Raw genomic sequence first — 25,213 nt, forward strand, 5'->3', positions numbered from 1 at the left:
AAATAAAGCAGTTAACATTCGTTTTTGCAATTATTGTTAAGAGAATGTAGAGCTTACTAATCCATAAATAAAGTTTAACAAAAACAATAAATTAGTAATTCATATTAAGTATTAATTTTATAAATCCCAATATTAATTAATAGGTACTTAATATAATAATAATGGTTACTTAACATAAAAAAAATGATAAGTATCAGTAACGCTAAAATTTAAAATTAAGTTTAAGATAATATGTAATTCATCGTAAAACAGGGACTAAAAATACAATTCAATACACATTCATTCCTTCAAATTTTAACTAAGCAACGCTTATTTAAATGATGATCGCAATCATTATAAACAATTCACAATTAATCTGGATTTGATTGAAAATAACATATTTCACTCAAACAATCATTAATATGTTGGCATATCTCATTCTTATTCAAAAAACATTTTATCGTGGTAATAGCAAAGATAATACAGTTTTTACATTGGCATTAATAATAGTATGAATTTTCATAAAATTAAAAATAAATTTTAACAACCAATTAACTGTTTTAAAATAAACAATATGTTGATAAAAATAGTTTATTAAAAAAAATTACCACTTAACTAACATCAATAAATTTAAGTCGTTCAAAAGTAAAGTGTGCACCTTTATGTAATCCAAGCACCTAAATATGTCTACTTTAAGACAGACTATTTCATAAAAACTTATGAACTGTTAGGTCACCAAATATTTAGGTCAAATTTATAAATAAAAATAATTTTATAAATCATGAATAACAACGATACATTTAAATATCCATTTATCAGGAACCAACTAATTAAAAAAAAATACGATTTCATCTATAAATAATAATATTTATTATAATTATTTGTAAATTTATTGTTACAAAGTTGAAGTCATACAAAAAAAAAAAAGTCAAAAATGTAGAGATTTAAGTTACAAACTATAAAACTTACTTTTTCTTACCAAACTTTTTATTTTTTTGTACTTTGCCACCTTTAAATTTTGAACCATTTTTACCTTTATTTGGTTGACTTTTACCATTTTTGAAAGCACCTTTACCTTTAGGTTTAGGTTTTTCTTCTTCGCTTTCTTCATCATCATCATCATCATCATCATCATCATCATCATCATCATCGTCATCTTCACCAATTTCAAGATTTTCAGTTTCATCATCTTCCTCGTCATCATCATCATCTTCATCATCATCCATATCTTCATCATTAGAAACTTCTTCTTTTTTAGATTTAACTTTAGTATCTTTATTTAAACTAACTGCATTACCACCAATAGCTTTGAATTCATTAATTAATTTTTCATAAACTCCATCCAATACTTCGTCACTAGTATCTTTAAATTTGGAAAATCCTTTTGTAATCATATTCTGAAAATTTTTTTAAAAATATTATTAGAAAAACATTTTATGTTAATATAAATTAAATAAGGTCTTACTTTCAGTTTGGTTTTCTTTTGAGGAATAGAAGATTTATTTTTATAATCTCCTAACAGCTTAGTAATACTACTCTCTTCATCAGAAAGATTTGTCATATTTGAAACATTTTGAATAGCTTTACTCCATAACTCTTGTAATGCTAATTTTTCAGGATTAGGAGGTGTTTCTACTTTTATCTTTTCTCCTTCTTTTTTCAATACAGCTGGCTTGACAATATCTTTTGATTTTTCTTTTCTAACTTGTACACCACCTTTAGCTTGTTTCTTCGGAGACTTATTTCTAAATAAAAGTCAATATATTAATTAATAATATTAAAATCAAAGAATTTCAGAAATAGTGGATTCTGAATAAATAGAAAATATAATCTGCTTCTTATATTCAGTTTAATGTTTGATTTTATTATTACTATGAAGGTATATTCAACAAGGTATTTCATTTTCAACTTTGTGAATGAATCATGTTATTTTAAATTATCTTTTTGATATTATGCGTGGCACTATGTATTAATGAACAGTGTGCATGTTTATTTTGAATGTCAAGGTATAGTATAAATATAGTGATAGATAAGATTCAAACAAGGTATATGTATGATTTTTAGAACAATATATAATTTATATGATGCTTTAACATTCATTATGAAATAAGTTATAAGACATGAAAAATTTGTATGTGTATATTATCAATGGATATTCTTAATTTTTCATAACTTCTCTACTAGTATTTCATTTTTTTTACAGCCCCCATACTCCTTATTTCCTGCTAATCTATCTGGTTATTATTTTAATATAAGGTTAATGTACCTTATATTAACAGACAATAAACATTTATCTTATAAAATATAATTAAAGCAAATTTTTGAAAAAAAAATAAAATAAATTTAATTAATAGTTGAATAGTAAAATGCAAATAATTTATTGAAAGGTATATTATATACCTAATCAATAAATATATAACTATATAATATATGTACAGGTAGGTAACGAATAACAAAAATAACTGTATTTACTAGATACCTCATTCAGTAATGTTAAAATATTTATCAATAATTGAGTAGGTAATAAAAATGCTGTTGATTTAAAAGTATATATTTCCTTATTAATGTACATAAGGTATTTAGAATATTACAGTATTTAATTATGAATAGTGTGTTAAATTTTTTTGGTTAAATGGAGGTTATAATATAAAATTAATGTTTAACAAATTATGTTATGATGACTATATGTACATGATAAAGTATATTAATAAATCAAAAATAACAGAAACAATCATATAACGCTCGCACGAGGACTATTTCCTAAGGTGTTAGTTTCAAATTTTTTTCATTTGATTTCATTTAATATAATCAGTGGCGAAAATAACCTAAAATAACCCATAAGTGAACTAAAATTTGCATACCCACTCATTCACTTACCAACTAGGTACACCTATCTTATACTTAAAATATTTTTTTTCAATTAACATTTTTACCAATAAAATTATGTAGGTAAATTTATGTACTGTATATATTATTGTATATTATCATTATTATTATTGTTGTTGTTGGAAAAACTAAATAAAATAAAATATAACGAAATAATCACATTCTATAAGGGAGTTTCTTTATTTGTTTAGTAGTATATTTATTAACATATTTTAACAGTAATCTAGATAGTAACACAGTAATATTATATCAAATAAAAACAAATTTAAAAATATGAAATTATTTAAATATCAACTGTTTTTTTAAAACACCTGAAGTCATGGCAAACTTATCTATGGCAAAATACATGAATTTATTCATTGGTTTTATTACTTCTGTCTGCTGTTACTGCTAATTGTCATTACTCATAATATATTTATATAGATAAATTGTAATAAATACAAGTATTAGTAGTACTGATATTTAGTTGTTGTTTATCACTTTTATATTGGCACCCGCCCACCCAAAAATTTAAAAAATAATCAAGAAGCAATCGCTTCTCAAGCACCACGTTTGTTTTTCCAATGTCTATAATTATTTAATTTTAGTAGTTTTATTTTTTGGCATTTGCTTTTAAACAGAGCCATTTAATTTATACAAAATAACTATAAAAATTTAACTTGACACTAATTTTTACAAATTTTTTTTTTTTTTTTTTGATATCTATATAAACATTCAATCAATAATCAGTACTGTCATAAAATACATTAATGTTTTTATTTAGTCTATAATTACTTGTTTGTATTCACGGGCTTCTTAGCAGAATTATTAGTCTTAAGTTTCATCTAAAACAATAAAATATACAATAATTAAAAGCCTTATAAATAATTTTTTAAATCAGATTTGATTGTGTGTAACTTTAATTAGTAATATAATATAATAAATAATATAAATTATGCAAATTACACAAAATATAAAATGACCATAATATAGTATTAATCCAAAATTGATGTGGTTAGAACCCTTCTTAATCATCTAAAGTCATATTAAAGAAAATAGCCTTTAAAATGTTAGTAAAGAAGTAATACTCTTTAAAATGAAAAATAAAAATGTTCATAATATATTACAAATTGATTTTTACGAGTTACAAAAATGAAAAATAAAGAAGCATAGGTATACAATCGAAATTACAATAGGTTTGAAAATTATTAATGATTTTTTCTAGGTAATTCACATCAATCCAGATCCGGTTCGGATAAATGACACTAGATACTATAATTAATTTTAAATGATTGTTTGAAGATACACTTAGTTCTAAAATTTAGTAATAGAAGTCATAAAATGTACGATATTTTATTAATATGTAACATCATGGTGATTAATATGAATTTATAATTATAAACTATACATAAATATTCTTACCTTTAATAGTAGTTTATAAAATGAAAAGATTAAAAAATATTAGTTAATAAATAAATATAATAATTAATATTGAATACTCTGAGCGATGAGTAAACCGTAAAATGGATATAAATGTGACTGAAATCAAATTATGAATAACCACACTAGGACCACATTGATATTTCAAATGAAGTGTAAACACATTTACTTTGAAGTTTGAACACGATAAAGTATTGATTATTTTAGGTTATAATTACAGGTTACAAACTCGTCCTGGATCAAAATTTAATAAATACATATGAATGGAAGAAAAACATTAAGCACACATGATATTGCTCAAGTGCGTAATCAGAAAATAATTCAAAGGGGTTTATAAAAAGTAGAGCAAAAATTACATACATATTAAAAATTATTTAAGTAGATTATATGATTATATGAAAGTAAATAAAAATATTGTTTTAATATTTCATTGGGTAGGTTGTTGAACTTCAAAAAACAACTCTGTATAATACGCACTGATCTAAGCCACGATTAAGTATAATATCTTAGGCTACGTATTTATTATTAGATGTATCTTTTATAGCTTTTATTAATATTTAATATACTTTTTTTATTAATAAAAATATATTTATAACCTATGCTACAATGCATAATAAGTAAATTATAAGAATAAGCAACAAGGATTACATAAGGAGGAAGGACATCTTGTGATAGAATTTTTAATTGACTTCTTGGATAGTTTTACTAACCCAAAGTAGCCGAAGTGTAAAATATACCTACCTAATAATTTTAGGTATACTTCCTTAATATTAGAACATTTGCTAGTTACTACATAAATATAACAAGTACGCAGCAGGTAGGATGATTTTTAAATATTAAATAGCTAGTGTGCTATAGATGGTGTAATATTATCTATTTATACATAGGTAAAAGGTATTAAAAAAACAGCTTTTTAAATATTCATATCTATCATATAAAAAAAAAAACACAATGAAATATTAAGTAGGAATAGGTCGCTTATAGACAATACATTTGTTTGTGTTTATTTCACAAAAATAACATACATAATAATATTGTCATAACTCCCGTATATAATTGGTAAAAATAAAAACAATTTTGATAATAGTGAACTTTACAAGCTGAATATTATCAATGAGTTTATCTTTAAAGAATATAGGCACATTTAGCGTATAAAAACGTATTGCAATGTGTAACCAAATTAATAGATTGAATATTTAATTTTTTATGTTAAATTTAAAATATAAAAAGTATTAATGATAATGAATAACTTTTTACACATTAGTAGATAGTATAATACCGGTTGTGAGCCACCCCTATATTTTAGGTTTTCAAATTATGTGTTAAATTTGTTTTATTTAAGGGTATTTTTAACTTATTTTAGGGTATTTTTTATGTATACTTTTTGGTATAATTTTTGTATATTTTCAAGTCTTTTTTGACACTTTTTACACTTGTCTTTGATTAAAATTTTATAAAATTTTTTATGTCCCTTAAAAAGTATAAAAAGGTATAGAGTTTTATACAAAAACTATGGATTTTTATATGCTTAATTTTCTGGGCCAGGTCTATATTTTTTGATAAAAAATATTTTTATAGTTTTTACTCTATATTTAAAAAGTATACAAGTATACTTTTATATTTAAAAATGTATATAAATTTTAATAAAAATGTATTTTTTATTTCAAAAAAAAATCTTATTTTTAAATATACTTACATCCTAACGAATCTTACATAATTTTTCAATGATAAAGTTTTATGTTCATTTATTTCTAGATATTCCTCTATATCAATTATATCTGCAATATCTACAATAAATATATGAGTTGGTTTCTTATTAATAAAATGCAATGTACAATTACTTTTTAAATTTAAATAATATTTATTTTTAATTGTATCAAATAAACAAATATCCAATTCTTCAATGCTTCTATAAACATTATTATCTTTTAAATCATTTTCTAATTTTATAAAATAACTTATTTTAGGTTCATTTTTAAATAATGTAATATATCGAGGTAATTTATTATTATATACTTCAATAAATATTGTTTAGTATAATTTTTATATACATATCTTTTTAAAAATATTTTATAATTTTTATTCCCATCATCCATTTTACACTCAATTGTATATGCCTGAGGACTAATATTATTATAATATTTTTCAATAAAAATTGTTTTAGCTTTATTTTTGAATAATATTATCATGATTATCTTTTGATAATTTAACATAAACTGCTTTAATATTTTTTATATTTTCACCATTGTCAGTTTTTGCTGAAATTCTTGTTAATCTATTTTCATTTATTTTAGATTCTTTTACAGCTTTTTCACCATTTTTTTTTATTTCTAAAATATTAATTGTAGATAAAGGTTTTTTAAAATCTCTTTTAGTTATCAAATATTCTTTTGCAGGTTTAAATGAATCAATATTAATTGGTTCTTTTTTGATTTTCTTTTCTTTTCATATTTAATTTTTTATATAAAATTTCTATCATTTCATCTTTATTTAAATTAGATATTTTTAATTGTGAAATATCGTCAGACAAACTTGAAATAATAACATCTTTACATTCGCTTGTACCTAATACTGTAATATAACTTTTTATTAAATGTTTAGCAGCTTCTTTATTTTATTTGTTAATTCTTGCTGATTCTACATTTTCTAAAAAATTCTTTAAAATATCTGTATAATATTCAGCTATTTTTTTTTTGTATCATAATAACTATTAAAATCAATTAATTCTTGAATCATTTTTTCTTTATTAATTTTTATTTTATAGTTTTTTAATGCTTCATTTAAATATTTATAGAGATATTTACTAAATTTAAATCACGATCACTCATTTTGTATTTTATTTATTAGTAAAACTTTTTTTATAATTAATATAAAAGGTAATACTAAGTAGTACTAAGTAATACTAAGTAATTAAAAATTTATATATATAAATAAGATATAATAATTAAATTATTACTTTAAATTTAAAAAAAAAATAGTAATTAATATGTATATACTATAAAATATTAATAATCTAGAAAAATTTGTAATTTGTAAAAATAAACAATGTGAAGATTTTAGACATATTCCATTAAATGAAATTTAAAAAAGTAATTATAGATTTAAACCAACATGTGAATATAAAAAATGTATTTAACATAATTATAAAATATTATTTAGAGGATCATTAGATTTAGAATATTTAGATATAGATGAAAAATTTAAAGACGTCAGCTCTGCTAACACAAGTCAACTTTATTGTAATAAACCAGCTCTGTTAGCACAAGAACCTAAAAACAGAATACATTTTTTATATAATTTAAAAGAAAAATATAAAAATAAAAATAAATAAATATGATCTATATGATCTATTATTTTTTTTTTTTTTTTTTTTTTATTGAACTTAAAAACATCAACAACAAAGGTTATTAGTTTTTTGTGTTAAATTACACAGTAGTTGGTCAACAATTACAATGTTAATATGGTGTTAATTATATATGATTACTATTTAATTTATATTATAATTGTCTTTAACAGCATATAGGTTTATATGATCTATTTATTTTCGATTAGTTATTTTAAAATGCTCATGGAAATTGTGTATATTAATTTCTGATTTGTAATATCCCTATGGACTCCATGGTATTGTATCTGTTAAATTATGAGTTAAAATTCTTTTATCATCAAAATATGATAAACCAATTTTGTTTTGATTAATAGTATGTAATTTATGTTTTTCACTTATATAATATTATTATGTTCAATTATTAATATTTTTTTATTAAATAAACATGTTTTATAATTTTCATGTTTTAATTCATTATTTATTATATTTTTTTAACACATTTAGCTTTATTAATTTCGCTTTTATTATATATTGCTTGCGATTTACAAGAAGATCTTGCTAATATTTTAATAGAATAGGTACATTTTTGATGATAATCCTATAAATTCTTCTATTATTTTTCTATTCATTTCATCTTTAAATGTATTTAAAACTTTTTTTTTAACTTTTGGAAAATCTTTTAAATTATTATTAATTTTAATTTGATCTTTATTAAATTTAATATCTGAAGTACCATAATGATTTATATTATCTTTCATATCTTCAAATATATCATCAGTAAACACTTCAATAATTAAAGAATCTGTATCACAATATAATAATTTTATTTTATCACCATAAACTTTTTTTAATTTAAAAAAAAAAATCATAAATAATTGTTTTAGATAATTATAATATGCAAACTCCAATATATATTTGTTAATAAAAAAATATTTTAAGTTTTGTTAAATGAACAGCAGCTAAATTATCACCAAAAAATACTGATTTATTATAATTATTTTTAGAAACATATTTTATATATTTTTCTTCTTCAGATATTAATTCAACATTAATATGATTTCTAATATTCATCATTGTTTTACCAAAAACTGAATTATTCATTAATTTAAAGAAATCTTTTTCAAAATCAGTTTTTGATTTTTTCCTTAAATCTGTATTTTTATCTATATAAACTTTCATCTAATCTGATTGTGAAAACGATATAACTCTATTAATTTTTTTAAATTTTAATCTGGATTCTAATGATTGTTTTAAATTTGAATAATGTATAATATAATTATTTTTATCATATAAAATAGTAAATAATTTAGTAGTATTTTATTATTAATTATATTTTCAGGACAATAAGGTAAATCTTTATGATAATCATGTAATTATTTTGTAAATTAACATCAAATATATATCTAGTTTTGATTTTATCATTAAATTTTATAATTTCATTATGATTAAAATATTTTGAATTTACCCATTTAAAATTACCATGAGGTAAATATCTTGACATTCCTCCCACATATAAATTATTAGCCCAATATATTGAATAAAACTAAATTTATTAAATATTTCATATTTATTATTTGCTCTAGAAAATCTATTTGAACATTAAGATATACCTCCTCTTTTTCCATTTTTAAACATCATAAGCATATCATTATTTGTTAATAGTTCTAAATTAATATCTGTATTTTTTAACATAGCAAACCATGCTAATGATGGAGTTGTATAATACCAACAAGGATCTAATTTATATTCTTTTAACGATAATTTTCTAAAATTCTCAAATTTATCTGTTAATAATAAAACATCAATATTATTATATAATAATGTAAATTCTAACATATTTTCTATTTTAAATAAATTCCATATTTTTTTTTGTATTTTTATATTCCTTATTTGATATATTTTCTTTAGTTAATTTATTATAAAAATTAATTTTATCTGGTAATTTATGTTCATAATATTTATTAATATTATCCATATAATCATAAGGATAATAATTTTTTTTCTTCTAATTAATCTGAACATATTTTTTTTTAATTTCATTATTAATATTTTTAAATTTATCTTTGTTTTTTAAACAATTATTAAACCATTTTTTTAATTCTGAAAAATCATTATAATTTAAACTTTTTGAAATATTAGATAATGAATTGGGGAAAAATTTAAAAGAATCTAAAAATCTTAATTCAACTTTCGAAAGACAAGCAACTTTTTCTTGTGAAATATCATATTTAACAATTTTTGAAAATGATATATATTTTTCATCTGTTTTTGGAATAACTTTAATATCATTAAAATTACAACCAAATTCTTTAATTAGTAAATGAAAATCATATCCTGATAAATTATGAAAATAAATGGGAATAACATTTATTTTTTTATTTAATTCTTCTTTACAAATTAAATGACAAGTTCCTTTATATTCCCCTGTTATTCTATTTCTATAATAATTTTTTTCTATTTTATTACTTATATTAATAATTTTTTTATTAATTTCTTCAATTTTATCAATAAATTTTTTATTTAAAATTTTGTCTAAGACTTTATTTTGATCTAGGTAATAATTAATTTTTTTATTATTTTCTAATTCTTTTTCTAATATTATAGGATTTTCATTAATTTTTATATTACATATTTCACAAATATTAGATTTATTAAATTTGATTAATTCATCTTTATTTAATTGATAATAATTAAATTTTGATAAATAATTTTTATGAATATTAATACAAATTTCTTTTAATTTATTAAAAAATTGTTTTGTAATATCTTCAGCAAAAAATTCAAAATTATTTTTTCTTTATAATTAATTTTATTATTATGTTTAATATATAATACATTTATAATAGCTTCAAAATCAGCATAAATAGCAAATGGGATTTTATTTTGTGTATAATCTTTATTAAAATAAAGATTATTATTGTAAATATTAAGCATATTAATTTTAACAGGTTCATTATAATTACAATAAAGAATATGTTCTTTTAATTTTTATATTATAGTTTTTTTTATAAAACATTTTCTGCAATTATAAATTTTATGTTCATTTATATTATATTGATTAACAATTAATTTAGATAATTTTTTTATCCAACAGTAATGAGATTTATTTCTTTTTGTAAAAAATAAAATATTTATATGTTTATCAAATATTTCTTTTGGAATATATGATGGATAAATCTTTTTTTAAATTAAATTATATACTCCAATACTAATTTTATAATCAAAAATATTAGAATTATTAATTAATTAAATTATTTTTTTAAATTCATTATCATTATGTTTAACATGAAAATTAATTTCTTTATTCAAACATTTTTCTAAATTATTTGTTAAATTATGATAAATAGATGATCTATATGAATGTTTTTTAGCATTAATAACATAAGATGCAATTGTATATAAAAAACATCTTTAATCTTCATTTTTAACATTAATTATTGCTTTTTTTTATTTTTTATATAATCAGGTAATTCTATATATGAACTTCCTCTTATTAATTCTAATCTATTAATATTAATATTTAAACAATTAATTGATTTTAGAATCTATTCACTACCAGTATTTTTATCACTTAAATTTTCATGTCTATTTAAAGTTTGTTCTGTAAATTCATCATATAAATCATATTTATTTGATGAATTTAAAAAAATTAAATTTTTAGTTTGAAAATTATGATAAAATACATCATTTTTTTTATTAATATAAGTACAATTTAAATTTAAATTAACTTTAACATTATTATATTTTCTTCTATATTTTTCAATTTTTATTAATATTTAAATCATTATAAATAAGAAATTGAGAATATCTTGATTTAAATCTATATTTATACTTTTTTATTATCTGATGACTTGTCTTTGATTTTATTGTTAAACTCAAAATAATCATCTTTAAAATTAAAAATATTTAAAACATCATTGTTGATAAAATTAATATATTCTTCATTATTTAATATAAAATATATTTTATCATTTCTAAAAATTGAATAATTAATTTTACTTAAAAGTAAATTATATAAATAAATAAACTTTTTAGTATTAAGTAGTTATAAGTTAGCATTAATTATACTATTATTAATATCTTTAAACTTAATATGAATTATTTTATTTCTTAAATAATGTCTAATTTGAGCTTGTGTATTATTAACATAAATATAGTTGTTTTTAAATATAAACCATTTATCTTGTATAATTTGATATTAAAATAAAAATTATTTTTTTCTAATTTACAATAATCACATATATTATTATTCTCAAGATCTGCTTGTAAATTGCAAGCATTATTCTCAATACAACAATCTTTATTTTTTTAAACTCCATTTATAAAAAAATATTTTTATTATCATTTTTAAAACTTATAAAAAATCTAAAAAGTATACAAGTATACTTTTTAAAGATAGTGTAAAAATTATAAAAATATTTTTTATCAAAAAATATAGACCTGGCCCAGAAAATTAAACATATAAAAATCCATAGTTTTTGTATAAAAATCTAAACTTTTTAAGAGACATAAAAAATTACTGATTTTATAATATAAAATGAATTTTAATAACCAAGTAGGCACTTGGTTTATCTAGCTATAGGTACATTTATACTTTTTATACCTTAGGTTATATATACTATTATAGTAATTAATGATTTTTATAAATATATCTATTTAAGATTTATAAATTATAAAAGTGGATTACTAAAGGCTAAGAAGACTACCTACTTACCTAGGACCTACAAAATATTTTTATTAATCTATCTTTATAATATATTTTAAATAATTAAAAGTTTTGTAATAATCTAGAAAAATTAAAAATTAGAATGAACATATTTAAACTAAGCATGTTAATTAAGCAGATAAGAATAATACTGATCTGATATATTTATATCACTATACACCTGGCTGGCTTAACAAAGTAACTGTCTCAACATAACATGTGTTTTGTTCTTTTCTGTCATTAATATAAAATATATTGTTATACTATTTATTGTAATATATTGTTAATAGTTGAAATATAATAAATGTTGTTAAAATCTATTGAATAAAAAAAAAAATTATATACCTGTTAAATGTATTATTTAAAAGAATAAAACATGTTTATTTAATGTGCATATTATGTTTAAATAAGTAGGCAAATACCGCTTTTATGATTTTTTTTTTTTAATTGTTCATGTTTTGTTTAAAATATTGTAATGTATTAGGTACAACTTAATATATGAAAAATAATTTAAAAAATATGGCAAAATGTGTGTTATGTTATTATATATAGTACTAACAAATTATCAGTAAATTATTGGATAACATCTATAAAAAGCAAGTCATAAATGAACATTTTAAAAAACCATGAAAATGTATTCCAAAATTTTAATGGTTGTGCTTCTAGCACATTTTTTGGCAAGTTCTTGAATATATATTTTGTAATTTCTATTTTAATTCTCAAATTGTAATCAATGGATTATTTTAAAAAAAATAGTTAACTATATGCATTTTCTTTTAACTAACTTTTATTGTATTTATTATTATTGAAGTAAAAAATAAAATTAGTTGAATTCTTTCTAATAAATTTAATATTTCATATTTTATACTGTTATTTTTAATTAACTATAATAATTTATTTAGGATAATTTATCAGCGGCTATACTTAAACCAGATAAACTTACATCTTTGAATGAGAATAGTAGTTCAACTCAACCTAAAACCATTTTAATTCAAAATCAACCTAATAAAAGTCATGTAAGTGTATTTTTAAATATTATAAAATACTTAATTACCTACATGAATAATTTTAAACTTGCACAAATTGCCAATTGCCATTTTTTTTGTATAAAATTATAAGTTTAAAAAATTCAAATGTTGTTAGTATAATATAATTAAACTTTGTTTTTAAATAAACATTCGTTTTTCTAGCATACTGATTTGGGAAATTCCAAAGTTAATCCTGTTGTTCCTTTAAATACTTCTGCTTCACCTGCACTTCCATTACCTTCAGTAACTTCATCACCTCCAGCACCTACAGTCTTACAAAATACAAAAAAAGTAAGTTTTAAATAAAACAATATTATTTTAAGCTCCAACTATGTATTAACAAATATAGATAAAAAATATTTTGATAGAATAATTTTTTTTTTTAATGGAATGTTCAGAGATAGTTTAAAAATCAATACGGTCTTAGATCAAACAATTCTTTCTATTCCTCACTAAAAAAAAATTAAAAATAGATACCTATAATACCTATAGTAATATATTTTAAATACATTAATATATATCTAAAATTATACCTATTACGAATAGTTTTTCAAACACTTTTAAACAAAAATGTAAATATAACATAATACTCAAGTTAACTTTAATAAGACATTCTATAATAATAATAATAATAATAATAAGTGAACAATATTATAATTTATAATTGAAGTAGTTTATAATGTTATGATTATTTAAAATTAAAATATTAAATTATTCTGTATTTAAGTATATTTTTTCCTGGATTTTATTGTAACAAACTGATGTATTAGTTATTTTTCAAATCTTTAATTAAATTAATTTCATATATTAATTATTCTATGCATAATAACAAACAATTTAGAAATTGTCATGATATAATAATTTTAAATAATTGTTTAAATGATTTAAATATAAATTGACCTTTTAAATTTGCATCTAAAGAAGATAGAATATATATATTTTAAATATTTTTTCTAGTGATATTATTCTTAAAAATTAGTGAAACTAAATAGTAAATCTGTGGCATTAATAATAGTTCTAATATATTTCAGACAAGTTCACCTGTAATAGGTTCTTCAACTTCTAAACTTACAGTACCACAATTTGAGAAACAAGTAAGTCACAGGACAGAACAATTTTATTATAACAGAATGTTAAAGTTATTACAAAATTTATCTTAGAAGGAAAATGACGATCAACAAGAATTTGAATTAGTTGAAGAAGAAGATGATTATGAAGAAGGAGATGATTATGAAGAAGGAGATGACTATGAAGAAAATGATTATGAAGGAGATGATTATGAAGAAGGAGATAATTATGAAGCTTATGATAAAGCACAAGTAGAAAAAAAAGATGGTTTCAACAGTAAAGATTATTTAGAAAATCCAAATCATACAATTTCTACAGTACTACAATCATCTAAGAATGAATTAACAGAAAACAATTACAATTATCCTGAATACCAATCAAATACCAATGAAAACAATCAAATATATCAAAATGATGAGTGGGAATCAGAGTCTTTTAATATCAACAAAAAACCCATTAATATTCATGAAACTCTAGACAGAAATAATGATAATACCAAAGATCAATCAATCAACACTGATGATTTAGAATCAAAATCAAGCTATGATACACAGATAATTACTGATAATCAGGAAGAAAGTGTAGAAGACCAATTTAACAATCAAAATCTGTCAGAAGATAAAGAAAAAATTGTCAATGGGTATAAAGCTATCAAGCAAATATTATACATGTTACACGACTATGCAAGTTTAACATTTAATTGGATCATTAGCAAAATAAATTACCGAATAGAAGAAGTCTCAGTTAGATAAACAGTTATTATGTTATTAAATTAATATTATAATATTTGGTTAAAAAGTGAATAAGTAACAATGACAACAAATGAAAAATAATCAGCATTAATTAATTTAGAATTTATAAATTAATAAAAAATGTATTATAATTCATGTAAAAGTTTTATAATAACTAATAACTAATAAATACAATCTTACTAATACAAAATATGTATATTATTATTATTATTATTTATTTTTTTTTTTTGTAACAAAATATAAAAAGTATATGTTTAACAAGCATTGTTAAATTTATGTTATTATAATATTCACTCTGAAAATTGTTTCAATATCCTATCTGCTTCACGCCAACCAGATTCGATTGCTCCATGTACAGTTGAAAAGTAAGAACTATGTGTTGCTTCACCACCAAACAGTAAAATCTAAAAAAAATGAATGAATAATATATTTTTTTAAACATATACATATATTTAAAATACTTCATAGATCACATACATTTTTACCATTGGAATTAATTAGAGGTTTAGCTAGTTGACTATTGGCTTTTCCTTCTTTATCAGTATTCATAGAATGGAAAGAATACGAACCATAAAAGTGACTATTGGAACCCCATTGAGATCTTAAGTAAATAATTTTCAGTATAAATTAATAAATTCAATAATATTATAATAACATAGAAAAAAAATATTAGTTAAAAATAGTTACAGTTGTAATATCATTAGTAATCAACATAATATATTTTTACCTAGTCACTAAATCAGGAAATGGTATAGTATATTTGTCTCCCAAAAATTTATTTAATAAATACATCAATCCAATTTTTATCTCATCTAAGGATTTGCGTTCCATGTTTCTTGCAGCAGGACCAACTATCCACCCAAGCAGTGTATTTGGACAGTTATCACAAATATAAAAACCAAATACATCACACAGATAATCCCAGCCACGTCTCTGAATTAAAAATATATTAATAAAATAATTAATAATTGTATGCAATTTATAGAGTAGTATAATTTAAAAACAATACATTAATTTGAAAAGTATTATAAGAACAAACAAGTAATTATGTTTTTTATACATGTTGCAACTCGCAAATTAAATTAAACTTAATACTAAGAACTTAAATATGTATGTTTCATAACACAAATTACTTATAAAATATCATCAAGAAAAGAATTTAACTTCGATAGAATATGTTATATAATTTTAAGCTAAGTGGTTGACTAAAGAATATGAGACCTAATAGTATCTGTCATATTAACCCAATATACTAATAAGTATGTTTGTTACATTTTTTGGCATATCTATTTGTAAATATGAAAATTATATTCCCATTCAAAAAATATCTACAGGTGTATTGGCAAAGTTGTAGGACTTCTAGTTTAGGACAAAAACTAAAGAGGAATGGAAACACAATATATATTACAAAAGAGTTTATACTTTGCAGTACAGCATTTTTGGATATATCATAACCGTCAAGTCCTGTGTATCTGTATGCCACACAGCTTATACAATTGCATTTATAACTTTCTATTTAATAAATAATTATTTTAATTCGATTGATGGAAACATTCTTAAGTTATTTAAAATACTTTACCATACAAATAATGTTTCAATCACAGAGTTTCACACTATATGCATTACATGCATATTATTAATTTTTATGTGATTTTTATAAGACTGAAGCACCATGCTACTAATTAAAAATTGTTATAAGAGTAAAAAATTATTTTTCAAGTATATCAATTATAAACATTTTTACTTAGAAAATCATTAATGAACTAATATTCAGATTTATAAAATAGAAATAACAAACAATAAGTTATTATAGTTGTAATAGGTACATCAGGCATATTTTTATAGATATTTAAAAGGCTTCGGCCACAATTTTTCTCTAGGGCTTCAATTTTTTACTTAGGCTGGGGTTCCTGCAGTCTGTTAGCCCTAGTGATTAACACCTCCCCACGATAGTTGCATCCCTATCGATCATAAGATTAATTGTATCGTAAATTTGACGTAATACTAAAAATAAAATAAATTACTTTAATAGGTATATTAAACAACATATCATAAAATATACTTAGTGATAAAGGCTAATACTTTGACAGACCATCTATTCAGAATTATTTTTTATAAACATTGATATATTATTGAATTCAAATTTAACACACTTATAACAATGACTCACTCAACATTTATTATACAGCAAAGTAGTATTCACTTGCCTATCTGCCTATCTTTTTAATAATAATAATAAAAATTTAAATTAAAGTAAAATAAATTGCTTTGTATTTGAACTTCAAATTAACATTTTAATTAATTAGCCCGATAATTACATACTTTATTTTCTTTAATAAATTTTTCACGATCATCATCGGACCACAAAAAACTAAATCCTGTGTTATTCTCTGACCACCATGAATATGGAAATTTTAAAAATAATTTATCCACAGTTCCAATACCTAAGTTCTAAAAACAGTAATAAAAATAATTATTTTACACAAAAAGAAATCAAAAAAGGGTTTCCATTACTTGTATGGCTTTTAATTTATATTCAGGAAGATCAGGTTCAAATAATTCATTACATAAATTTTTTAAAACACCAAGGCCCATTGTTGTTAAAATACATTGTGCTTGAAAACGGCTATTATCAGCACATAATACTTCTGCTTGATCACCAGACCAATAGATTTTTACAACTTCTTTTCCAAATATAACTTTATCTTTAATATGTAGATGCTCAACTTCATCATTAAACTTTTCCTAAAATATAAGAAAGAAACCATTAATAACACAGTTTAGGCAACTAAATAAATTACATTTTTAAACCTCATAAAACTGTTGCATGACATAAAACTTTCTCTTAAAAATATAATAAAATGTATGAAAGTAGTAAATATTATTTAATTATTTAAAATATAGAGATAACATTTTAAACTATTTAAATTTCCATTTTTTCCAAAAAAATCTATAAAAAGCTCATACTAACGTAAAATTTAATTGTTGCTCTGTTCAGAATCTAAAAAAATATTTTTCAACAAATTAGAGAAAATTAAAATGTACATGCCTGCAATAAATCTATTACAGTTGAATATCCCTTTGACTTCCAACTAATTGCAGGATAACCAGGACAAGATTTATATGTATCTATATTAATTGCAGAAGCTTCAAACCAACTATCACTTCCATTATAAGAATTTTGATAATGTTGACACCAATTAATAAATGGTTTCAGCGGTAATTCTTCAGTGTCAACTAACACATTTTCAATTCTATAAAAAGATATAAAACATATCTATTTTAATAACAAAAGAATATTTATAAAAAAATTATTATTACCTTCTTTGAAAAAGCTCTCCTAACGACATGAATCGTTCTAAATCATCCTTTGGGCTATCATCCAATACCGAATAAGCTACATTTATGTATTCACGAAGATGGTTAGATTTAATTTCTCTACCTGATGATGTTACAAATGTAGAATTAGTAAATTGCTGAATCGTTTCTCTTTTATCAGATACTAAATTTTGATTAGAAGCCATTTGAAATACTACATTTCCTTCTTCTCCATGAATCCATTGTGCTCCTAATTCAATGTGCCCATCTAAAAAAGTACAAAAAAATAAATATTTAATGATAATATTGAATTAAAAAGTAATTATTTAGTTTAAAAATAACTGATGTAATGTTTAACCAAAATATTTATTTTATAACTTGTATGCTGTTCTTATTGTACTATATAAAAACAACTGCACTCGGAGATGTAATCAGAAATCATTAAATTTATAAATTATAATTTCGATTAAACTGAAAAAAATGGTTTTATTAAGTAGGATATTTTTATTTACTAAAATTGATTTAATTATTTTTATTTACAAATTTTTTTTTCAACAATTAAACTATAAGACAAAGATTGTCAAACAGGGAAGATAATATGAATGGAGATTTTGGGAAAATAAGTTGTACAATAAATCAAACATTTAAAATAATATTTTAAGAAAATTGAGTAAGGCAGTTAAATAATTGTATATTGTTTTAAATATCAATGGAAATCAAAATAAACCAGCTTAAAAAAAAAACAACAGAGGTATACGCTAATCCTTTATTTTTAATAATAATAATATGATATATTGCAATTTATTATTACAAAGAGAAGCAGAAATCTTTGTGTTGGGAGTCATTGAGAATATACCAAGGGCTCCAGAAATTAACTGTAGGCATATCTACTGGAATGCTTGTATGTTCTTAGTATTGGGCGGCTTAGATCATGGGTGGAAAGGCCTATCGGGAAATCGGAATTTTCCCGGTTGGCCCCTATCTGTACCAAATTTTGAGGCAATTTAGAGCGAAGTAAAAATTTAAGTAAATGAAGCCGCAGATTGAGCGCTTTTCATTTGGCAAGTAAGTGTCAAATAGATAAACGTATGTCGAAAATTAAGCTCAGATATTTTGCTTGAATAACAATTGGAATTAGGATGCCATTTATGTATATTAAGAGCAATCGATGGGTGACAAAGTAACAATAATCTAGGTTGACTTGGAACTCTTAGAAAGGTTAACTTGGGTTTTCCATTTGTGGAACTACTTAGCATGATTAGATGGTTTTGAATTTTAAGAGATGCTTGGATAGTTGGATAGAATCTATATCAGTGTTAAGAATGGCTGTATCGTTAATTGCAAACGTACCTATTAGTCAAGGTTTATCTATAAACCTATTATATAACCTATTATTAATAATGCTATTAGTATACATTCGTTTTCCATAGGCCGTTGATAAAAACATCAAACAGATAAGGTGGTATATCACTATTTTGGAGAATTCCAGCCGTTATGATTCAGAAAATAGTATAGATACCGTTAATTTTGTTGATAAATATACGTTAGTTTAAGACTTTATTAATAAGTACGATAAGGTAGATAATGTTTAAGTTTGAATAAAAGTACGGGATGTCAAATACGGTCAATTTTCTGCGCAACATCTAAGAATATTTCAACTATTCCAAGGCATGACAATTTATTTTTGAGCATTGAGTAGATATGGTCAACTACTTAATGTAATTTGTTGATAAATGAACGTTTGACTTTAAAATCAAACTGAAAAAATAAGGGATGATTTTATTGTCTTAGGAAATTTTCGCTATTCTTTTTAGAAGTATTTTTTCGAAGAATCGTCTAAAACTGGGAGAAGATTGATTGGACGGTATCTAAATGGATTTTTGAAAATTTATTGGATTTATGAATTAGAATTAATTCTGCATTTATTATATATTGATGGCATGTAAGAAAACTAGAACATGGAGTTAAATATATAAGGTAGAAGAACAATAGCTTTAAGTGGAATTTTCTTTAAAAGTAGAGCCAAAATAAAACAATGGCCTAAGGCTTTTTTGTTTTTGAGGGTTTAATTTGAAATAAGAACTCATTGGGCAAGACGACTAGTAATGGACTTTCTATGAAATAGCTTACAGAAATGAGGTGGTGTTGGTTAGAGACTGTGGTATGGTGTTCAGAAAGACGTTGGCCTTATATGAATCATTTGTGATTTTGAAGCTGTTGGGGCGTTAAATTGAAGGAGCTGGTTCATAACAGTTTAATATCCACTTTGTGACTATCAAAAAGCGAGCCGTTTGTAACGTTTAAGTTTTAGGTGTAATTGGTATAGTCGCCACCTATTATTAAGTTATTGGGAGTTAAAGAGTTCTGGGAAGTTTTTTGGTTGGGAGGAGAATATAATGATGATTTAAATAGATACAGAGTGAAAATTGGAAGTTAATTGCTAAAGTGTAATGAATGTACTATTTTAGAGTTAGTGGCTATAGCCAAATCAGCGTGGGCTACATCATCAGGATGATCTGCTCAATAAATTCAGTAGCCAGGTAACTTAAGTTTTTGTGATTTAGTTACATAGATCTTCATTATAAATTTTTAGTTGATATTATTTACGAGATTTAAGAAGTTTAACGGTTTATGTTTATGTTAGTTAAGATCATTTGCATTCCAGAGAACAATGTTTGATAAATTATTTGTCATCGGTACTGAGCATTTTATTGATTAAGGTTGTAAGAAAAGAGATTAGAGGGGTGGATAAGTAGGTAATAATTTAAATTCTTCTAAGAAAAAAGAGAGATTACAAAAAACTACTTCATGTGTTATACGTATTATTGTCACAGGTTTCTGAATTAAAGGTAGATTTTTCATTGGTGGTGTCGCGGACATAGAATTAGTTAAGATCATCGGCTGTAGGTTGAAGCGGTGGCAGGATGAAAATCAATGTTCCCTGTAAAATCTGCAACTGCGGAGTGGTCAGGATTTGAATCTTGTAAGGCAATTTTTAAGGTTCTATTAAATTTTTGTAAGACCTTGTGTACTTTCAACTTTGTAACTTCTATAGTTAGTTGTGTGATGTTCGCTGCATTATGCACTCTTATCATGAGAGTTTTTGTTTTTTCAGAATTCGTTTGATAGGTGATTTTCTCAAATTTTAAATATCTTAGGTAATGGTTACAATAAGTTTAAGTGTGGCCATAAGATTGGCATTGCGTGCATTGAATTACATTGTCTCTAGATTGGGATCAGTGGTAAATCCAGAATTTAATATAACTAGGGGGGCATAATTCAAAATGCAGTGATGATTTTGGGGAGTTAAAATACTTGCTATTATTGAATTAATAAAACATCATTTGGGTCAATGGGAGGGCAAGACCCTCACCTCCCTTAAATTTGCCAATGATTAAGATTCTTCAATTTTAATTTTTGTGCAGTAGAGAGTATTAAAAATAAAATGTCTTTATTGTTTGGGGCGGATCAAGGTTAACAATTAAGGGAAAAATATGTGTTTTAGTTTGTCCAAGTGTAACGTTAATAATGTTTCTTGTTAAAAAAACTTAAGTGCTTTAGTTCATTTTTAAAGTAGTAGATCGGAATGAAGTGGTGGAGATGTCTAATAATCATTCAATATGATTTTTCTTCTATGTTTCTGTTTTGGAATGCACGAAAGGTAGCATTTTTTTCTTTTAAAAATTGTATTACTTTCTGGTCAGTCTCAATTCTATAAATGATACATTGATACCTTAAACCATTTATGGAGAATCTGCTAATTAGTTTTTCTGATAAGATTAATGATTTGATTGATTCACAGTAGACAGTTGATTTCAGTTTTTGTGAAGATTAGTGGTGGTTGCGACGTTGAGTGGAGAGAAGAATAGTAGATTTTTCTTTGGTAAAATGTGAGGATGTGATTATATCCATTGGAAAAGAATCATTGCACAAAGAAAGTGGGGAATATCTATTTTTTAAAACAAAAGTGGTGTTTTTTGTTTGTTTTGATTTGAGAAAATAACAAGTGGATAAGGTATTGAGGTATTTTTTTTTATTTGCTAGTTTATTTAAACTGGTTGTAGACCTATCAAAGATGTTATCGTCGATATATCGTACTGTTGTGTTTCATATTAATTATTTTTATCAGTTAAATTTGAAGTAGTGGTTTTAATGAGTTTGTCATATTGCGCAACGCGTGTTGTTTTAGTAGCAAAGGTGATTTTTTGTTCATAATAAGTGATTGCGTAATTAAACATACATAATTAAAAATATGGGTTTGGAGGAGTTGTAATGAAAGTTGAACCTTTCGGACTGTAATACCATTGATTATACTATTGTAAAATAGTTAATTCTATAACCAATGGTAATATCCTCAACAGGCTAGTCAGATTCCGAAATGAATTGCCGATTTCATAAGTTATTAAAATTAAATATGTTATCGGAAAGTAAAATTAATTATTTTAAACATTTAAAGTTTACGGCATTGTAAATTTATCCGTAAACAACTATTTCTCTTTGAACAATTTTTGATATTTTGTTGTAATAAAATAATGAATAATCATAGATACGTGAAATTTTCATCAAATGTTTATTAATTATTATTTTTATACTTGATAAAAGTTTTAAAATATTTTTGTTCTTTTTGAGTAATCTATAAATACTTGAATATTTCAATTTAATTTAGTTTTTTTTATAAATATACATAAAAATTATACGCTTGGTAAAAATAATTGATAATTTAATACAAGGCTCTTTAAAAGTTGTTCTTACATATAAATAAAAACATTTAAAATACATAAGCATAATTATTTATCTTTATAAGCATTTGAAATTCAAATTTTGAAAAATTTATGAAAATCACAAGATTTTCAATTATATTGGCAGCTAAACATTTTTGAAATGTTTAATTTTATAGCTATGTCTTGAAAATTTAATACAAAATTACTCATGAGTTGTTCATACTGAGAAAAGCAATCTAAAATACATTGTTTTGGCTAAAAATGTATTCAACTTATGCAGTATTACTAATAGTAAAATCAATTTTATTACCTACCTAATTTATATATTAAAAACTAAATTGTGAAATATACTTAGTGAGATTAGCTAATAAACAGTCTCTGCTGAGAATTATTTAACATATACAAAAATGTATTAATAAAGCAGAGTGATTCCTATTTTCATATCTTGTTTTAGTATGAATATTAATTACATAAACATACAAATTTAATAAAATTTAATTTGATTATGATAGAAGTGCAAACAGACAACACAAGTTTTACTAGAATACCTATTAAGTACTTATAAATAAAATTATAAAATACAATTATTGAAACGCATATTAAATTATAATAAATAAAATTTTAATTTTCTTTATGCAACACATTTAGTTTTAAATCAAATTAATTATAATTACCGCCAAAGGGTAAAGTTTGAATTCGACCACCAATACGGTTTTCTGCTTCCAATATGATAAAATTCTTGAAGTTATTCTTTAGTAATTTAGTAGCAGCTGCAATTCCAGCTACACCTGCTCCTATGATGATAACTGTGTTGTAAGATTGAGCCATCTATTAAATATAATATATGTAAAAATATATATATATATTTTAAATGGCTTATACAAATTAAATAATTTTAGTAATGAAAGACAAAAATGTATGATTATTTGACTAAATGTTAAATGAATATTGGGCCACGCCCAATAAAATGAAATATCATAGTTATAACTTATAATCTAATTGATTATTAAATAGGTAATATAACTACACTTGATTTAAATACAGGATGTTCATTTAATTAAAAAAAAAAAAAAAACTATGTCACGATTATTTCATAAACATGCATTTATAACAACCAAGTACTAATATTTATTTTTATTACTCATAAATGGTTTAACCATAATCTATTATTGAAATTATAATATTTATAATCCATCAATGATATTGATACCTATTTATTTTATTAATTTAAAAAGATATATTATATATATTATATAAGATTATTACTACAAATATATTCATTGATAACTATTTATTATCAAATAAGTAACTACTTATATTTAATTAAAATATTTAGATTTTTTAACATCTTTATATGGGATATTGATTAATAGGGACAAGGAATGACTATTAATAGGATAGTTTTTAGATTAAGATCATTAATAAATGTTTTCTCATCCATCTAAGCCTTAGCTTGCTATACAAAATCAATTCATACTTTTATGATTATATTTATATTTTAGAATTTTTTACATTAAAATTTGGATAATTTTAAATGATCAATAAGTTGTCACTAAGAAATGTTTTTACAAATTTTCAGTAGTTTTTGAAAATTAAAAATTCTACAAAATCGAATAATTTGAAATTACAAAACTTTTTAAACCTATTGACTTCAATAAGTATATTATACACCAAAAATATAAAACTGCATAATTTAGTAAATAATATACTTAAGTTAATATAAATATTGAAAGTTTGAACTATATTGAAATATAATAACTTATTTAAACATAAATTACAAACAATATAAACCTAAATATATTATATATTTATTATTACATAAAGAAATATTATCACAAAAAAGAGGGATAGTTTCTCAAATTATTAAAAAAAATATGACCTACCTTCAAATTATTTCAATAACTTATTTGTTAATATATATCTCGCTAGCAATATCATTAAATTGAATTATTGCAATTTCGATAATATAAATTATTTCTGAAAAAAATCCATATAGAAATGTTGTGTTATTA

General features: G+C 22.2%; 3 protein-coding genes across 4 annotated transcripts; 1 reads left to right on the plus strand and 2 right to left on the minus strand.

The window, feature by feature from the left end:
* Nucleotides 1-938: 938 nt before the first annotated feature.
* On the minus strand, nt 939-4,433 carry LOC112598964 (glutamic acid-rich protein-like). Its single transcript, XM_025345640.1, has 4 exons — nt 4,267-4,433; nt 3,640-3,689; nt 1,445-1,724; nt 939-1,376 (listed from the first exon to the last, which is right to left on the minus strand). Exons 2-4 carry the CDS (start codon nt 3,687-3,689, stop codon nt 945-947), a joined length of 762 nt encoding a protein of 253 aa, XP_025201425.1. The 5' UTR covers nt 4,267-4,433; the 3' UTR covers nt 939-944.
* An 8,454-nt stretch (nt 4,434-12,887) lies between these two features.
* LOC112598987 (GATA zinc finger domain-containing protein 4-like) lies at nt 12,888-15,244 on the plus strand. Of its 2 annotated transcripts, none has more exons than XM_025345674.1 (5): nt 12,888-12,991; nt 13,217-13,330; nt 13,505-13,633; nt 14,374-14,436; nt 14,506-15,244. In XM_025345674.1, exons 1-5 carry the CDS (start codon nt 12,941-12,943, stop codon nt 15,160-15,162), a joined length of 1,014 nt encoding a protein of 337 aa, XP_025201459.1. In that variant the 5' UTR covers nt 12,888-12,940; the 3' UTR covers nt 15,163-15,244. The 2 variants fall into 2 exon arrangements, with proteins under 2 accessions (XP_025201459.1, XP_025201458.1); XM_025345673.1 differs by having other exon boundaries at nt 12,889-12,991; nt 14,503-15,244.
* Nucleotides 15,245-15,401: 157 nt separating this feature from the next.
* Nucleotides 15,402-25,130, minus strand: LOC112598904 (spermine oxidase-like). The gene is made up of 9 exons (XM_025345570.1): nt 25,085-25,130; nt 23,876-24,029; nt 18,484-18,748; nt 18,212-18,416; nt 17,677-17,907; nt 17,485-17,613; nt 15,890-16,095; nt 15,640-15,763; nt 15,402-15,566 (listed from the first exon to the last, which is right to left on the minus strand). The coding sequence occupies exons 2-9, from the start codon at nt 24,027-24,029 to the stop codon at nt 15,453-15,455; spliced, it is 1,428 nt and encodes a 475-aa protein (XP_025201355.1). The 5' UTR covers nt 25,085-25,130; the 3' UTR covers nt 15,402-15,452.
* Between the last annotated feature and the right edge of the window lie 83 nt (nt 25,131-25,213).

Source organism: Melanaphis sacchari, unplaced genomic scaffold (genome assembly GCF_002803265.2).
Source record: "Melanaphis sacchari strain LSU unplaced genomic scaffold, SCAv2.0 Contig4_pilon_pilon, whole genome shotgun sequence".
In the NCBI taxonomy this organism is placed as follows: Eukaryota; Metazoa; Arthropoda; class Insecta; order Hemiptera; family Aphididae; genus Melanaphis; species Melanaphis sacchari.

Bases quoted from the DNA above. Each gene is read 5' to 3' on its own strand.
- LOC112598964 (XM_025345640.1), bottom strand. From the start codon at position 3,689: ATGAAACTTAAGACTAATAATTCTGCTAAGAAGCCCGTGAATACAAAC. The intron at 1,725-3,639 runs GTAATTATAGAC...ACTTTTATTTAG, and splicing joins AAGCCCGTGAATACAAACAA to AAATAAGTCTCCGAAGAAAC. The intron at 1,377-1,444 runs GTAAGACCTTAT...AAAAATTTTCAG, and splicing joins AAAAGAAAACCAAACTGAAA to AATATGATTACAAAAGGATT.
- LOC112598987 (XM_025345673.1), top strand. From the start codon at position 12,941: ATGAAAATGTATTCCAAAATTTTAATGGTTGTGCTTCTAGCACATTTT. The intron at 13,634-14,373 runs GTAAGTTTTAAA...AATATATTTCAG, and splicing joins TCTTACAAAATACAAAAAAA to ACAAGTTCACCTGTAATAGG. The intron at 14,437-14,502 runs GTAAGTCACAGG...AATTTATCTTAG, and splicing joins TACCACAATTTGAGAAACAA to AAGGAAAATGACGATCAACA.
- LOC112598904 (XM_025345570.1), bottom strand. From the start codon at position 24,029: ATGGCTCAATCTTACAACACAGTTATCATCATAGGAGCAGGTGTAGCT. The intron at 17,908-18,211 runs GCATGTACATTT...CTTATATTTTAG, and splicing joins CTGTAATAGATTTATTGCAG to GAAAAGTTTAATGATGAAGT. The intron at 15,567-15,639 runs GTATGTGATCTA...CATTTTTTTTAG, and splicing joins TTAATTCCAATGGTAAAAAT to ATTTTACTGTTTGGTGGTGA.